The sequence below is a fragment of the Lutra lutra genome, chromosome X (assembly GCF_902655055.1).
Source record: "Lutra lutra chromosome X, mLutLut1.2, whole genome shotgun sequence".
NCBI lineage: Eukaryota > Metazoa > Chordata > Mammalia > Carnivora > Mustelidae > Lutra > Lutra lutra.
In genome coordinates this window covers 42,993,799-43,012,740 of record NC_062296.1, presented here as the reverse complement: position 1 = coordinate 43,012,740, position 18,942 = coordinate 42,993,799, and the positions used below count along the sequence as shown (strand labels likewise).

Sequence of the window (18,942 nt, the reverse complement as noted above, 5' to 3'; positions counted from 1 at the left end):
GACATACAGAACAAAAAGGCCAAGGGATGGACATGCCAGTCAGAAAGATAAGGGTGAGCATTGGAAGAGAATGAAACATAAATGGGAAAGGCCTATGAGGAACTGAAAAATCCTGGCAATATGCACCTCACTGGAAACCTTTCTTTCTTTCCATGTATAACTTGTCTGTCTTTGTTACTTCATCTTCAAGCTGAACACCAGAGAAAGAGTTCCTACGGTCTAAGAAGGGAGAGATCATACAGGGGGAAGAGCATACAGTGATGAGTTTCTTGGACGAAGGGCTAGAGTTCAGAGCGTGTTGGTCCCAGACACCATAGCCAATACTGTCCACTGGACTTTGGGTACCATCTCCGTGTTCATTTCAGCCCTAACACAGAGTCATACATCATTTGTTATGGGCGCAGGACTAGAGGTCAGATCAATGAGGGTTTGAATCCTAGTGCTAAATTCTATGTTCCAGGGAAAGTAACTTTGACTTCATGGTGACTCACCTTATTTTTTCCCCTTAAATTGAAAATAGTAACAGTTTTGCCTTATAATTGTGAAAATAAAGTTAATATACGGAAATACATGGAAAACACCTGGAGAAATGCCTGTGACCAAATAAACACTATAAGTAAGTTAGCTATTATTAGGCCAGTACTTAGTACAACATCTGGTGTTTAGTAAAGGATGGATGGGTGTTATTTACATTCATTGTTGTTAGTCCTCTGGGAAATGAGAAGGAAAACAGATGAGTGTATGGGAGAAGATCATGGTGTCAACTATTAATGTATTTATAAAGTAGCAACAGTAAAAACAGGACAGGCTTGGTGGGAAATGATCTGACATTGATCTAATCAAGAGAACCAAAATAAAATGCTTACACTCTGATACAGGCATACAGACCGGTTTGAAAGGGGGCTTACATTCTGAGTTCCAGTATTTTTGCTAAAAATGTATTATTATTTAAAAAATGGTGGGACACCTGGGTAGCTCAGTTGGTTAAGGATTTGACTTTTGATTTTGGCTCAGGTCATGATCTCAGAGCTGTGAGATCAAGCCTCATGTCAGGCTCCATGCTGCTTAAGATTCTCTCTCTCCCTCTCCCTCTGCCCCTCCCTCCCACTCATGCTCTTTTTCTAAAAAAACGATTCAAGTTCAAGTGGCAGGCTCAAAAAGCAAGATAGAATACTCCTGATACCTTATGCCATTATGTGAAAGAAAAAAGAGTCAGGATACAAAATTGTATATTACAGAGTGATGTCAGCAACAAGATTGACTAGGAAGCTACAAGGCTTCCTTCTCCCAAAGAGACACTGAGTTAACAACAATATATGAACAAGAATATCTCTGTAGGGACTCTGGAGGTGAACAGAAAAAATACAGCATTCAAGCCGTTATAAAACCAGGGATTTTAGCTAAAGAGGTAGTGAAATTCATGTTGTTTTGTGGGATTGTTCATGCCCCTTTGCCTTTGTGACATACCACAGAACAACTGGGAGGAAGCTGCCCATATTCCTTCTCCTCCCTTGGGATGGAATTAAGAGTGGACCATGTATCCAACATTCTGGCTTGTTAGGGGGCTGATTCGGGATGAATTTCTGTCTTGTGTAAATTAGAAAACTTACTGGGCTTGCATCAAAGTTTAGAAAGTGCTGAAAACAGAAGCAAGCAGTAAATGAGAGCTTCAGTTTCACAGGCAGATGCCAGGGAGAGCAAGAGACCAGAAAGGTATGAAAGGTCCTAGAACTTCCAGCAAGGTTGACCTTAGTGAAGGTCATCCCCTGAATGAAACGTGTACACAACAACTGGCAGAGCTGGTTGCTTTTTCAAATGCCCAAGTCTCAGCAAAAAATTACAAGGCCTATAAAGAAACAGTGAAATATGGTCCAATTAAAAGAATAAAATAAAACTAAATAAATAATATAAATAATAAACAAATACTAAATATTAATAAGTATATATTAATATATTTATATTTATATTAATTATATTTATAATTAATTATATTTATATTAATATAAACATCCATATACTCACATTAATATATTTATATATTACAATATTAATAAATATTTAATAAATATTAATAATATAAACACATTAATAAAATAAATAAATAATCTAAATAAAATAATAAATAAAATAAAACTCCAGAAACTGACTGTAAAATAAAAAGATCTATGAGCAATCTGACAAAGAATTTTTTTAAAAGATTTTATTTATTTATTTGAGAGAGAATGAGAGAGAACATGAAAGGGGAGAAGGTCAGAGGGAGAAGCGGACACCTTACAGAGCTGGGAGCCTGATGCAGGACTCAGTCCCAGGATTCCAGGATCATGACCTGAGCCAAAGGCAGTGGCTTAACCAACTGAACCACCCAGGTGCCCCCAGTCTGACAAAGAATTTAAAATAAATATCCTAAAGATGCTCAATAAGCTAAAAGTGAAAACTGACAGATAACTGGATGAAACAAGAAAACAATGTCTGAACAAAATGAGTACATCAAGATGATAGAAACTACAAAAAAAGGTAAAAATTTTGGAGCTGCAAAATACAAGAACAACTGAAAATTTGTAAGGTAGAATTGGTAAGGCAGGAGATATAATTAGTGAACACGAAGACAGGTTATCTGAAATCACTGAGTCAGAGGAGCAAAAAGATAAAAGAATAAAGAAAAGTAAGGAGACCTATAGGACTTATGAGGCATTATAAAGAAGAACAATATATGCAGTAGGGGAATCCCAGAAAGAAAAGAGAAAGGGCCAGAGAGATTTTTTTTGCAAAAATAATGGTTCCATACTTCCTACATCTGAGGAAAGACATGAACATGATGATTTAAGAAGCTGAAGAAACTCCAATTAGGATGACTTCAAAGAGAATCACACTAAACTACATTATCAAGTTGCCCAAAGTCAAAGACAATGAGAGAATCTTGTAAGCATCAAGAGAAAAGAAATTTATCATGTACAAGGGAACTTTTTATAAGATTACCAGTTGATTTGCCAGCCAAAACATTGCAGGCTAGAAGGGAGTGAGATGATATATTCTAAGTACTGAAGTAAAAAAAAAAATAACTGTCAACCAAGAATACTGTATCTGGCAAATTACCTTTAACAAATGAAGGAGAAATTAAAACTCTTCCAGATAAACAAAAACTGAGGGAGTTCATTATCACTAGAATTCTTCTACAAGAATTACTAAAGGGAGTCCAAGTTAAAATAAAAGGATAGTAGACAGACACACTATGCTGTGTGAAAATATTAGATTCTGAAATAAAGGTAAATACATGGGCCAATAGAGTAACCTGTACTATTGTAATTTTGGCGCATTAAATGACAATGAGAATTTAAATGACAAATATTTTTAAAAACCTATAAATCTATGTTAAGGAATATACAATATATAAAGATGTAATGCCAACTTCAATAGCAAAATGTAGGGCAGGTGGAGGTGTAAAGCAGTTAAGTTTTTGTATGCAATTTAAGTTAAACTGTTATCAATTTAAAACAAATGCTATAACTTTAAGATGTTTTATGTAACTACAATGATAACCACAAAGAAAAAAATCTATAGAATATATGAGAAGGGAATCAAACCATATCACTACAAAACATCAGTTAAATACAGAGGGAAACAGTGAGATAAGAAAGTAGGGACAAAAAAGCTACAAGATATACAGAAAATAATGAACAACAGGGCAATAGTAAGTCCTTCCCCATCAGTTATTGCTTTAAATGTAAATGGATTCATCTCCTCAGTCAAAAGACACAGATTGGCCAAATAGATTTTAAAAAACTTGATCCAAATATATGCTGTCTATAAGAGATTCACTTTAAATCTAAGGACATAGAGAAGCTGGAACTGAAAGCATGGAAAAAGATATTCTATGCAAATAATAACCAAGAGAGAGCAGCAGTGGCTATACTAATACCAGACAAAATATACCTTAAGTAAAAAACTGCCAGAAAAGACAAAGAAGGACATTATATAATAGTAAAAGGATCAATTCACCAAGATGATATGACAATTATTTACGTATGTATGGACTAAACTACGGAGTTCCTAAATATATGAAGCAACCTTTGATAAAATTGAAGGGGGAAATAGACAGCAACACAATAATAGTAGGAGACTATGCCTAACTTTCAATAATAGACAGAACAACCAGACAGAAGATCAATAAGGGAATAGAGGACCTGAGCAACGGTATAGATTAATTGGGTCAAACAAATATATATGAAACACTCCCCCAAGAACAGCATATATTCTTCTCAAGTGCACTGGGACATCTCCAGAATAGACTGCATGCAAGGCCACAAATTAAGTCTTTTTTTTAAAAAAAGATTTTATTTATTTGAGAGAGAAAGGGAATGAGAGAGAGAGAGCATGAGAGGAGAGAGGTCAGCGGGAGAAGCAGACTCCCCGCCGAGCAGGGAGCCTAATGCAGGACTCCAGGATCATGACCTAAGCCGAAGGCAGTCGCTTAACCAACAGAGCCACTCAGGTGCCCAGAGCAGTAAGTCTTAACAAACTCAGGAAGAGTGAAATAATACGAAGTATCTTTTCCAATCACAATGGAATGAAACTAGAAATCAGCAGTAAAAGGAAAACTGGAAAATCTATGAATGTACTGAAATTAAACAGCACACTCATAAACAACCAATGGGTCAAAGAAGTAGTCACAAAGGAAATTAGAAACTACTTTGAGACAAATTAAAATGAAAATACAACATACCAAAACTTATGGGATGCAGCACAAGCAACACTAACAAGGAAGTTTATAGTTTTAAACGTGTACATTAAGGGGCGCCTGGGTGGCTCAGTGGGTTAAGCCGCTGCCTTCGGCTCAGGTCATGATCTCAGGGTCCTGGGATCGAGCCCCACATCGGGCTCTCTGCTTGACAGGGAGCCTGCTTCCCTCTCTCTCTCTGTCTCTGCCTGCCTCTCTGTCTACTTGTGATCTCTCTCTGTCAATAAATAAATAAAATCTTATAATTTTAAACGTGTACATTAAAAAGATGAAAGATCCCAAATCAACAATGAACTTTTATACTTCAAGAAATTAGAAAAAGGACAAGCAAAACCCAAAACTAGCATAAGGAAGGAAGTAATTAAATAAGAGCAAAGATAAATGGCATAGAGAAAGGAAAAACAATAGAAAAAAATCAACAAAACTTTTGAGTCGGTCCTTTGAAAAGGTAAGCAAAATTGACAACCCTCTAGTTAGATTCACTAAGAAAAAATATAAAGATCCAAATAACAAAAGTCAGAAATGAAAGAAGGACATTACAACTGATACCACTGAAATGAAAAGTATTGTAGGAGTATACTATAAACAATTGTATGCCAACAAATTGGAAAACCTGGAAGAAATAAATTCCTAGAAAAACAGCAACTACCAGGACTGAATCATATCTGAAATAGAAAATCTGAACAGGTCAATTGTGAGTAAGGAGAGTGAATCTGTTATCAAAAACATCCCAACAAGGTAAAGCCCAGGACCAGATGCCTTTCACTGGCGAATTCTATCAAATATTTAAAGAAGAATGAATGCCAAATGAAACCTGTCCAAAAAATTGAAGAAGGAACACTTCCAAGCTTATTCTATGACACCAGCATTTCCCTTATACCAAAGCCAGACAGACACTACAAGAAAACTATAGGCCAATATCCTTGGTGAGTATTCATTCAAAACCCTCTAGAAATATGAGCAAACCAAATGCAACACCACATTAAAAGGTTTACACCATGACCAAGTGAAAGTTATCCTTAGGATGCAAGGATAGTTCAACATGTGATAATCAATCATTGATAATCAATCAATCAATCATCATTCATTAACAGAATGAAGGACAAAAACAAACTCATCATCAAAGTTATGTAGGAAAACAATTTACATAATTTAAGACACTTTCATAATTAAAAAAAAACACTTGGCAAAATAGAGATAGAAGGAAACATCACTAATCAGCAGAGGGATGCAAATAAAAACCACCATGAGATACCACCTACACCTATTAGGATGGCTACAAAAAAACAAACAGAGTAAGTGTTTGTGAGTATGTGAAGAAATCGGAAGCCTCATGCACTTTTGGTGGAAAGGCAAAACAATATAGCCTTTATAGAAAATAGTATGAAGAATCCTCAAAAAAATTAAAAGTAGAACTCCCATATAACCCAGAAATCACAATTCTGGTTATATATTCACAGGAATTGAAAGTGGAGTCTCAAAGAGATATTTGCACATACATGTTCATAACATTATTCATAAACAGCCAAGAGCTAGATGGTAAAATGTTCATTGATGGAAGAATGGATAAACAAATATTGGTATATGTATACTACAGAATATAATTCAACCTTAAAATGGAAGAAAATCCTGTCACATGCTACAAGATGGATGAACCTTGAAAACATTATGCTTAATGAAATAAGCCGGTCACAATAAGAGAAATACTGTATGATTCCACTCTTATGGTGTATCTTAGGTAGTCAAACTCATAGAAACAGACAGTAGAATGGTAGTTATTAGGGTCTGGTGGAAAAGGGCGAGAGAAGCTGCTGTTTCATATAGTTTCAGTTTTCCAAGATGAAAAAGTTCTGGAGATTGGTTTCACAAATATGTGAGTATACTTAACAGTACTGAACTATATACTTAGAAATGGTTATAATGATAAATTTTATGTTCTGTGCTTTTTGCCACAATTTTTAAAAATGTACATTATAATACATTACTGAGAAGTAAATATTAGTGCAAGTTTATGCTTTGTAGTATGGAGGTTTCTCAAAAAGTTGAAGACAGAGCTACCCTATGATCCAGCAATTGCACTACTGGGTATTTACCCCAAAGATTCAAATGTAGTGATTCGAAGGGGCACATGCACCCGAATGTTTATAGCAGTAATATCCACAATAGCCAAACTATGGAAAGAGCCTAGATGTCCATCAACAGATGAATGGATAAAGAAAATGTCTGTATATACTATGCAGCCATCAAAAAACCTGAAATCTTGTCATTTGCAACGACATGGATGAACTAGAAGGTATTATGCTAAGTGAAATAAGTCAATCAGAGAAAGACAATTATCATACGATCTCACTGATATGAGGAATTTGAACAAGGCAGAGGATCATAGGGGAAGGGAGGGAAAAATGAAACAAGACAAAACTTGAGAGGGAGGCAAACCATAAGAGAATCTTAATTTCAGGAAACAAATTGAGGGTTGCTGGAGGTGAGGGGAGTGAGAAGGATGCGGTGACTGGGTGATGAACACTGGGGAGGGTATGTGCTATGGTGAGTACTGTGAAATGTGTAAGACTGGTGATTCACAGACCTGTACCCCTAAAACAAATAATACATTATATGTTACTAAATAAAAAAAAAGAAAGTTTATGTTTTGATTTACAAATACAAACATAAAGAAGTCAAGGTAAAGGAACATAAGAATGTCAACTGTGTTTAAAAATGGTTGGCTGGAATGCAGATATTTATACTTTCATGTCCACGATTCACTTGTATACAAGGCTGGGTTGAAGTTTTGTCAGGTGTTTGAGGGGGAAGCACTACTCTTATTGACTCATTATGCAGCACAATAGAAACAATTTATTATTGATAATCAGATCCCCCGTCTTCTCTCTGATTAATAAGCTGCAACAATTTGGAAAATTCACCCAATTTATCCTGATCTCAAATTACTTACATGTAAAAATCAAGGATTAAAGCTAACTGTCACCTTAATCAAGGTATAAAGTATATACCACACCACCTTGATCAAGATATAAAGCATAAACCACATGGGTATATACCATACCAAATTAGTCTCTTTTTCTCGCATGTAAACCTCGATCTACATTCTGTCACTACATATTCATTTTGCCTGCTCTAGAATCTCATTTTTTTTAAATGGAATCATATATCCAGTATGCCTTTGTGTCTGGCTTCTTTAAGTCAGCACAATGTTTTTGAGATCCACCCATGTTTTTGTCTTTAATTGCTGAGTAATATCCTATCATATGTATCTGTATACCTTTAATATTATTTTAATGAGACTTCAGGAATAAGTGAAAGTAGATTTTTATGTTAAATCAGCCATATTTCTTGATCAGTTTTCTATTCTTTTACAATATATATAATTTCTTCCTTTATCATACTTTTCTCTCTCTAGAAAATATTATCTTAAGGTCCTATTCTACTTTTCCTATTTTTTTTATATTCTTTCATTACAAATCATTTGATTTGTTGAGTTCTTTCTGTCTCTTCCATCCTTACCCTGGGTCATGATTGTCTCCTACAAAGAAAGCTTCACTGCCAAGTCAGCATTGTGCTCATGGGTATTTAGCTTTCATCTACACCTTGTTTGTTACTATTGGCATATCATATGTATTTATTAATGTAATATTATTATTCCAAAACCACAATTATAAAAATTTGAAGTGAAATATTGTTAAATATTTGCACTGTCATCATTTAAATCATTCAGGTAGTTCTGGACATTGTTCACATACTAGAGCCACTTGGGAAGACTGAAAAAAAGAGGAAGGAGTTAAGATGGCAGAGTAGTAGGGGAACCTTAAGCTTGCCTCATCCCTCGAACACAGCTAGATAAATATCAAACCATTCTGAACACCCAAGAAATCGATCTGAGGATTGAGAGAACAAAGCTGTACATCTGTAAGTTAAAAAATGACCACCCATGGAAGTTAGGAGCTGCAGAGAGTTGATTTGGAGGGGAAAAGACTGTAGGTGCTATTAAGTGGAGGGAGCCTTGACCACAGAGAGGAGAGAGAGAGAAAGCAGCAGGTAGGAGATTACACAAGAAAAATTCTTCCCTAAAACCACTGACTGGGAAAAGGAAGGGGGACTGAATACCACAAGTTACTATAAGCATCAGAGTGCAAAGTCTGAAGTTTTAGAAGTCCATGCCATCACCAGGGTCATGCCTGGTGGGCTTAGCGGTGCTCCTGTGGGGAAGGAGGGCAGAGATCTGAGAGTGGGCAGTGTGGTCTGAAGTCGCATGGGGAGAAACAATTCGCCTTCTTGGAGTGCATTTGGGAATGGTGGCATAGCCTCTCTGGGGACAAAAGAACTGGCAGTGGCAATGTGCTGCCCTGTTCCCTAGCATAAGAACAAAGACACCAGCAGAGGGCAGCAAACCTTGGTGCCGACTTTTTGCCGCACTTTACTATTAATGTCTGAATCACATTGCAGTTGTGCAACCCACAAACGAGAAAAGTGCGGTTAGACCCTCCCCCAGAGGACCAGTGTAGGTCCAGACCATGTGGGTTCCTAAAATTTGGAGTTTTGAAACCCAGCTACAGGTCTGAGATAAAACACAGGTGTACTGTGCAACCTGGCAGGCAGATAGCTCAGACACAGACAGGGGGAAGGCATGGATATGACAGAAACCAGGGGCACAAGATGGGTGATTGTTCTTCTGTGAACAGTGAAAGGTGTAAACTCCCTGCTTCAGGGACAAGAGTGGGATGAAGCCATTCCCTATCCCTGCCATCAGCCCTGAAAGAGTTCAGTGAGCAACATAGTGCCGCCAGTGGAGGCTGAAGCTGCTTATAGCAATCCCCATCCCCCAGCACCCTGCAGGAGCATCTTTCCTCAGCAGTTCTCCTGGAATAAGTGCAGCAGGCCCCACCACTAGAAGACCAGAACAACCCCTCATAGGCACCAAATTTACTGATCATAGAGTGCTGCAAAGCTTCAGCTCTGGGGGGAAATAGGATCTAGCTGTTGCTGTCGTTGCTTCTTCTTCTTCTTCTTCTTCTTCTTCTTCTTCTTCTTCTTCTTTTTCTTCTTTTTAATCTAGTTTCTTTTAACAAGCAGACCAAAAGACACATAGTTAAAACTTGCCATACAGTGGACAAGGTCCAAACAACCCCTACTGCAAGCAAAAAGAAATTCTGCAGAGGACTGACCTGAGGTAGGAGTAGCCAAAACACAGAGGCAGAGTGCATATAGGACTTTTTTGGGGGGGACCTTTTGGGGACCTCTTCTTAATATAGCCATTACTCTCAGAAGCAGGAATATATCAGGCTTTTCTAACAAACATGCAAAAAAACAGTGACCTAGACAAAATAATAGGACAGAGGAATTCACCCCAAAAGAAAGAACAGGAAGAAGTTAAAGTCCAGGGATCTAATCAATACAGATATAAGATGTCTGAACCAAAATTTAAAACAACAATTATAAGGATATTATCTGGGCTTGAAAAAAACATAGAAAACATTAGAGGATCACTTACTGCAGAGATAAAAGAACTAAAACTATTCAGGCTGAAATTAAAAATGCTATAACTGAGATGCGAAACTGACTAAATGTCATGACAATGACGATGGATGAAGCAGTGGAATAAATCAGTAATATGGAAGATAAAATTCTAGAAAATAATGAAGCTGAAAAGAAGAGGGAAAGAGAGGTATTGGATCACAAATGTGGATGTAGGGAACTCAGTAACTCCTTAAAGGTTAATAATATTTATATCATAGGAATCCCAGAAGGAGAGAGAAAAAAAGGGGCAGAAGGTTTATTTGAGCAAATTACACCTGAAAACTCCTAATCTGAGTAAGGCCATAGACATTGAAATCCGAGAAACAGAGGGAACTCCCATTAAATTCAACAAAAGCTGGCCATCACTAAGACATATCATAGTCAAACTCACAAAATACACAAAAAAGGAAAGAATCCTGAAAGCAGCAAGGGAAAAAAGTCCTTAACCTAGAAGGGAAGATAGATGAGGTTGCAGCAGAGGTGTCCACAGAAACCTTGGCAAGCCAGAAGTGAGTGGCATGATATATCCAACATGCTGAGTGGAAAAAACATGCAACCAAGTATACTTTATCTGGTAAGGCTGATATTCAGAATAGAAGGAGACATAAAGAGTTTCTCAGATAAACAAAAACTGAAGGAATTCATGACTACTAAACTGGCCCTGCAAAAAATATTAAAGGGGACTCTCTGAGTGGGGAAAAAAAGACCAAAAGCAACAAAGACCAGAAAGGAACAGAGAACATCACCAGAAACAGTAACTTTATAGGTAATACAATGGTGCTAAATTAATATTTTTCAATAATCATTCTGAATGTAAATGTACTAAATGGACCAATCAAAAGACATAGGGTTTCAGAATGCATATACATAAAAAAGACCCATCTATATGCTGCCTATAAAAGGCTCATTTTAGACCTAAAGACATCTGCAGATTGTAAGTGAGGGGATGGACTGTGAAAATAAATGCTTACAGACATTAAAATAAAGCTCGGGTAACCATACTTGTACCATAAAATCTATATTTTAAACCAAAGACTGTAAATAGAGTTGAAGAAGGGCATTGTATCATAATTAAAGGGTCATCCATCAAGCAGATCTAACAAGTGTAAATATTTCTGCTCCGAACTCAGGAGCAGCCAAATATATAAATCAGTTAACAACAGACATAAAGAATCTCTTTGATAATAATACAATACTTTAACACCCGACTTAAAGCAATGGACAGATCATCTAAGCAGAAAATCAACAAGGAAACAATGGTTTTGAATGACACACTGGACTGGATTGAGTTAACAGATGTATTCAGAACGTTTCATCCTAAAGCAGCAGAATACTCATTATTTTCGAGTCTAAATGAAACATTCTCCAGAACAGATCACACACCATGCATATTTTCAGACCACAATGCTATGAAACTTGAAATCAACCACAAGAAAAAATTTTAGAAAGACTACAAATACATGGAGGTTAAAGAACATCTTAGTAAAGAATGAATGGGCTAACCAGGAAATTAAAGAAGAAATAAAAAATATACATGGAAGCAAATGAAAATGAAAACACAACAGTCCAAAACCTTTGTGATGCAGCAAAGGCAGTCTTAAGAGGGAAGTATATTGCAATACAATAAGCTTACATCAAGAAGCAAAAAAAGCCTCAGATAAACAACCTAAACTTACACCTAAAGGAGCTAGAAAAGGAAGAGCAAATGAAGACTAAAGCCAGCAGAAGGGAAGTAATAGATTGGAGCAGAAATAAATGATATAAACAAAACAAAACAAAAAACCCACAGTAGAACACATCAACAAAACTAAGAGCTGGTTCTTTGAAATATTTAACAAAATAGATAAACTCCTAGCCAGACTTATCAAAAAGAAAAAAAGAAAACACCCAAATAAATAAAATCATGATAGAAGGAGGGAGATCACAACCAACACCACAGAAATGCAAATAATTATAAGAGAATATTATAAAAAATGATATGCCAACAAAGTGTGCAGTGAAGAAGTGGACAGATTCCTAGAAACATACAAACTACCAAAACTGAAACAGGAAGAAATAGAAAATTTGAACAGGAACCATAACCAGCAAAGAAACTGAAAAACTTTCCATGGTCATAGATTGAAAGAACAAATATTGTTAAAAATTTTATACTACCCCAAGAAATCTACAGATAACCAACAACATTTTTCAAAAAGCTAGAACAAACAACCTTAAAATTTGTATGGAACAACGAAAGACCCCAAATAGCCAAAGGAATGTTGAAAAAGAAAACTAAAGCTGGTGGCCTCATAATTCTGGACTTTAACCTGTGTTACAAAGCTGTATCCATCCAGCATAATCTCCTTCAGTCCCGTCCATGTTGATACAAAAGTTGGGTATTCATTCTTTCCTTTCTGATGGAGGCACAATATTCCATTGTATATATGGACCATATCTTCTTTATCCATTTGTCTGTTGAAGGGCATCTTGGCTCTTTCCACAGTTTGGTGACTGTGGCCATTGCTTCTATGAACATTTGGGGTACAGATGGCCCTTCTTTTCACTACATCTGTATCTTTGGGGTAAATACCCAGTAGTGCAATTGCAGGATCACAGGGTAGTTCTCTGTTTAATTTCTTTTTTTTAAAAAGATTTTATTTATCTGACAGAGAGAGATCACAAGCAGTCAGAGAGGCAGAGGGAGAGGGGAAGCAGGCTCCCCGCTGAGCAGAGAGCCCGATGCGGGGCTCAATCCCAGGACCCTGAGATTCATGACCCTAAGGCAGCCGCTTAACCCACTGAGCCACCCAGGTACTCCTATGTTTAATTTCTTTTTTTTTTTTAAAGATTTTTATTTATTTATTTGACAGAGAGAGAGATCACAAGTAGACAGAGAGGCAGGCAGAGAGAGGGGAAGGGAAGCAGGCTCCCTGCTGAGCAGAGAGCCCGATGCGGGACTCGATCCCAGGACCCTGAGATCATGACCTGAGCCGAAGGCAGCGGCTTAACCCACTGAGCCACCCAGGCGCCCATATGTTTAATTTCTTAAGGAAGTCAGTTAACATATGGTTTCACTTACTTGTGGAGCATAAGGAATAACATGGAGGATATTGGGAGAAGGGAGTTGGGGGAAATCAGAGGGGGAAACAAACCATGAGAGACTGTGTACTCTGAGAAACAAACTGAGGGTTTTGGAGGAGAGGGGAGTAGGGGTTTGAGTGAGCTTGGTGGTGGGTATAAAGGAGGGCACGTACTGCATGGAGCATTGGGTGTGATGCATAAACAATGAATCTTGGAACACTGAAAAAAAAAGTTTAAAACAGAAACAGAAACAAAAACAAAAACAAAAAAAACAAAGCTGTAAACATCAAGACGGTATGATATTGGCACAAAACCAGACAAAGAGATCAATGGAAATGAATAGAAAACCCAGAAATGGACCTATAACTATATGATCAACTAGTCTTTGACAAAGCAGAAAGGAATATCCAATGGAAAAAGACAGTTTCTTCAAATAATGATGGGAAAACTGGACAGCAGCTTGCAGAAGCATGAAACTGGAACACTTTTTATACTATACACAAAAATAAATTCCAAACAGATGAAAGGCCTAAATGTGAGACAGGAATCCATCAAAATCCTAGAGGAACACACAAACAGCAATCTTGGCCATAGCAACTTATTACTAGACATGACTCTATTAGCTGACTCTAGAACTAGAAGCAAGAGAAACAAAACAAAAAATGAACTAATGGGACTTCATCATGATAAAAATCTTCTACACAATGAAGGAAACAATAAAACTAAAAGGCAACCTAAGGAATGGTAAAAGATATTTATAATATGACACATCTGACAAAGGATTAGTATCTAAAATCTATAAAGAACTTCTTAAACTCAATGCCCAAAAAAGAAATAATCCAGTTTAGAAACGGGCAGAAGACATGAATAGGCATTTTTCCAAAGATGACATCCATATGGCCATCAGACATGAAAATACGCTCAACATCACTCATCATCAAGGAACTACAAATTAAAACCATGATATGATACCACCTCGCACCTGTCAGAATGGTTAAAATTAATAACACAGGAAACAACAGATATTGGTATGTGGAGAAAGGGGAACCCTCTTACATTGTTGGTGGGAATACAAACAGAGCTGCAGCCACTGTGGAAAACAGTATGGAGGTTTCTCAGAAAGTTAAAATAGAACTACCCTAAGATACAGCAATTGCACCACTAGGTATTTACCCAACGGATACAAAAGTACTGATCTGAATAAGCACATGAACCCCTATGTTTATAGCAACATTATCTACAATAGTCAAACTATGAAGAGCCCAAATGTCCATCAACTGATGAATGGATAAGGAAGAAGTGGTATATACATACAGTGAAGTATTTCTTAGCCATCAAAAAAAAAGAAATCTTGCCATTTGCAATGATGTGGATAGAGCTAGAATGCATTATGCTAAGTGAAATAAGTCAGTCAGAGAAAGACAAATATGATATGATATTACTCCTATGTGGAATTTAAGATATAAAACAGATAAACATAGGGGAAAAATAGAAGGGAAAACAAATCATAAGAGAGTTATATGTAAGTCATGAATCATAAATTATACTCCTGAAACCAATATTACACTATATGTTAACTAACTAGAATTTAAATAAAAATTTAAGAAAAAGAAATTTTAAAAAGTGAAAAAATGCTGGCACCAAGGTATACCTACAACAATTAAAGCAGAACTGGAATCAGACTAGACAACTACATTTTTAAACTCTCCATATGACTGCAGTGTGCAACCGAGACTGAAAATTACTATGTTAAACTGTCAGTTTTTGGTTTATGCTTGCCAGAAGATCCTAGGAATGATTTCCCTCTCATTTGCTGACTTTCCACTTATGGCTATTTTGGAGACCTAGTGATTCCATTAGCATAGGGCAGGGAATTGGCAAACTACGGCCCATGGACCAAACCTTTTCTGTGGCCTGTTTTTGTGGGCCCTGCAAGCTAAGAATGGCTTTTACATATTTGAATGGTTGAAAAATCAATTCCCACACCTGAGCCATAATACCACAAGCAAATGGACTACTGAGGAAAAAAAACCCTAGAATGAAGTCACAATTGACTACAGTAAATCTTCCTGGGCTTAGCCAAAGGGACTTCCAGCCATTTACCAGTTACTGTGCACTTGTTTTAAGGACAAGTGCTCTAAGCCAGAGTTCAACAATTATTTCTGGAAAGGGTCAAATCCTAAATATTTGAGACTTTGCAGGCTTTTCAGTTTTTTTTTTTAAGATTTTATTTATTTATTTGTCAGAGAGAGAGAGAGGGAGAGAGAGCAAGCACAGGCAGACAGAATGGCAGGCAGAGGCAGAGGGAGAAGCAGGCTCCCTGATGAGCAAGGAGCCCGATGCGGGACTCAATCCCAGGACGCTGGGATCATGACCTGAGCCAAAGGCAGCCGCCCAACCAACTGAGCCACCCAGGCGTCCCGGCTTTTCAGTTTTTGATGGAGCTGTTCAAATCTATTGTTTTTAGCCAAAGGCTGCCATGCATATAGCATGGGCTCTGTTCTGGTAAAACTTTTTATATATGGCTACAGACATGAGAATTTCAAATAATTTTCATGTGTCATAAAATAATACTGTTTTAAATTGAAGAAATAGAAAATAATATAAAGAGTTCTCTTTCTTTTCTTTTCTTTTTTTTTATAAAGATTTTATTTATTTATTTGACATAGAGAGAGATCACAAGTAGGCAGAGGCAGGCAGAGAGAGAGGGGGAAGCAGGCTCCTCGCTGAGCAGAGAGCCTGATGTGGGGCAGGATCCCAGGACCCTGGGATGATGATCTGAGCCGAAGGCAGAGGCTTTAACTCACTGAGCCACCCAGGCACCCCAAGAGTTCTCTTTCTTAATTTAAAAAGGATTCCTGACAAATAATGCATGAAAAGGCAAAATTACTGTTCAATCTTAATTAGTTTTAGAAATGCAAAAAAATTGGAAATAATAGCAAACCAAATCCAGCAATGGGTAAAACAGATAACATAACAAAGTTGTGTTTATCCCAAACTTGCAGTGTGACTTAACATTAAGAGATCCATAATATAATCCATCACATTAATAAGATAAAGCAGGAAGAGGATAATCATCACAAAGATTTCAGAAACAGGGGTATAAATAAAATTTAGTAACCAATCAAGATTAAACAACAACTCTCAGCTGACCAAGAATAGAGAGCTATTTCTTTAAACTGATAACATGTATTTTTTTAAAAAGACTACAACAAACACCATACATAATTGTGAAACATTAAAAGCATTCCATATTAAATCAGATAATCAGTTCTTTTTTTAAAAAAATATTTATTTAAGAGAGAGAGAACACGAGTAGGGGGAGGGACAGGGGGAGAAGGAGAGAATATCAAGCAGACTCTGCACTGAGCACAAAGCCCAGCGTGGGGCTCAGTCTCACAACCCTTAGATTATGATCTGAGCCAAAATCAAGAGTCTGATGCTCAACCAACTGAGCCACCCAGTCACCCTCATATGATCAGTTCTCTTCAACATCTGAGTCTCCTAGGCAGTGAGTTAACCAAAATAAGTAAATGCATACATATATACATAAATTCATAACTGTAAAAGTGAAGAAACAAAACTCTTCTTAAAAAATTCCAGAGAATCTACAGAAAATTATAAGACTAGAGATTGACCAGTTTACTGGATGTAATACTATATATACAAAAGAATTGTAACAAATAGAAAATAATATATCATTGTGAATACATAATTTACAATAGCAAAAAGATTTGGTTCTGTGAAATATTCTGTGAACTGCCTCTCTTGGCAACTCTCACTTATAAACTTCATGATGTTCTGTTAAAGCAGCCTGAAAGGACTAAGACACTACCTCTCTCTTTGATATTCACATTGCATATTAGCATAGTTATCTTAAAAATATGACAATATAAAAATCTTTTTACCTTTATTTCTATATGTCTCATATTTATCTGATGGAAGAACATATTTTTGTTGTTGCTGTCTTTTGGACATAGTATTTTGTGTATCAAACCTGGAAGTGCTGAAATGAGAGAAAAGGTAAAGTGGATATGAGAAATAAAAATATTACACATGACAATATTCTTTAAGTGCCTATCAAACGATATTTCAAAACCTCACAAATGTAAACACAGTCCTTTATTTGCTGAATTTTACTCATCCACTACCACCTGTGTGATTTTTATGTATCACCCATAATTTAATATGTTTTTCTTAAATAAATTTACTATTTTTTCCACATGAAGAACAGGAGGAAGGAAAAGAGTTTTCAAGGATTCTAAGAAGCAATGGTTAGAAAATCAGGAGAAAAATCAGAAGCTAATGGTGTCTGGTTGGATTAGTTTAAGCTACTTAGAGATCCCTAGAACAAAAATATATGCACCCAATGTGCACTTTGAAAAACTGTTGGACTACAAAGTAAATCTAATAAAAACATTCTAAAACTTCAGGTAATGGCTACTGTCATACTTAAAAATATTTTTAAATACATTTGAACTTTCACACTTTCATTGAAAAAATATCTGATTTTTTTAATTAAAGATTTTTATTTATTTATTTGACAGAGAGAGATCACAAGTAGGCAGAGAGGCAGGCAGAGAGAGAGGAAGGGAAGCAGGCTCCCCGCTGAGCAGAGAGCTCGATCCCAGTACCCAGGGATCATGACCTGAGCGGAAGGCAGAGGCTTAACCCACTGAGCCACCCAGGCGCCCCCAAAATATCTGATTCTTTGAAAGTCTCTTCTTCCCTCTCTCCACAGAATCAAAGAAGAAAGAAATTAAAATCAGATTTGGAATCATTTATACAAATTGGCATCTAAGAGGTCTCTGGTATCTTTGATAACAGCACAGACAATGGCAGAGGAGTCCAATACAGACAAGCTAATACGGCAGGGTGATAATCAAGAGCAGGGTTTAGGGGCGCCTCGGCTGAGACATGATCCCAGCCCCACATGGGGCTCCCTGCTTAGCAGGGAGCCTGCTTCTCCCTCTGCCTCTGCCTGCCCGCCGCTCCCCCTGATCGTGCGCTCGCTCTTTCTCTGTGTCAAATAAATAAAATCTTTAAAAAAAAAAGTAGGGCTTTAGTGTGGGGCTGGGGAAGAGGAATGGCAACGGGGTCCCACCGCATTTCTAGAGACTGGCCATTGAGAGAAGTACATGAACCCCAGGGGCATCCTCTCAAGCCAACTCTCTGAGTAAAGATCAAGTATTTACTGGTGCCCCGCCCACCCAAGTGCCGCTCACCACGCCAGGACATAAAAGTTGGTGGAAAGGAAGGGATCTGAACCGGAGTCTCAGGAAAATTCTCCCTTTGCCAGGATGCAGACCACAGGGTCTTCTTTATGTATAGGTCTGACTCCTCAGAAAGCTAAGTTGAGCCACACTTCAGGAGACTCCACACACTTAAAAACACAGACACTCGCACACGACTATAGGGGGATCACGGGACTGCAGGATCCCCATAATCCACAGCTATCGGGGGTCTACCTGACTTCCAGAGACTTGACTGGCAGGGTCCACATGACAGAAAGATCTAAGTGACTTCAGGGTTCAGAAGCCTCCAATTTTCACGTGACTGCGAAATCTGAGCCTCGCGTGACCATAGGATATAGGTAACCAAAAGCGATTGGGTAGCTG

At 37.3% G+C, this 18,942-nt stretch overlaps 1 protein-coding gene across 1 annotated transcript in view; it reads right to left on the bottom strand.

Moving 5' to 3' along the window:
- LOC125091713 (nuclear RNA export factor 2-like) overlaps positions 1–18,875 on the bottom strand; it is a 33,061-nt gene extending 14,186 nt beyond the window's left edge. Inside the window, exons 1-2 of the mRNA XM_047715590.1 lie at positions 18,793–18,875; positions 17,233–17,330 (exon numbers count right to left, since the gene is read on the bottom strand). Coding sequence (XP_047571546.1) covers positions 17,233–17,330; positions 18,793–18,827 — 133 coding nt within the window. The 5' untranslated portion in view covers positions 18,828–18,875. The remainder of the gene's footprint in view (positions 1–17,232; positions 17,331–18,792) is intronic.
- Positions 18,876–18,942: the final 67 nt, after the last annotated feature.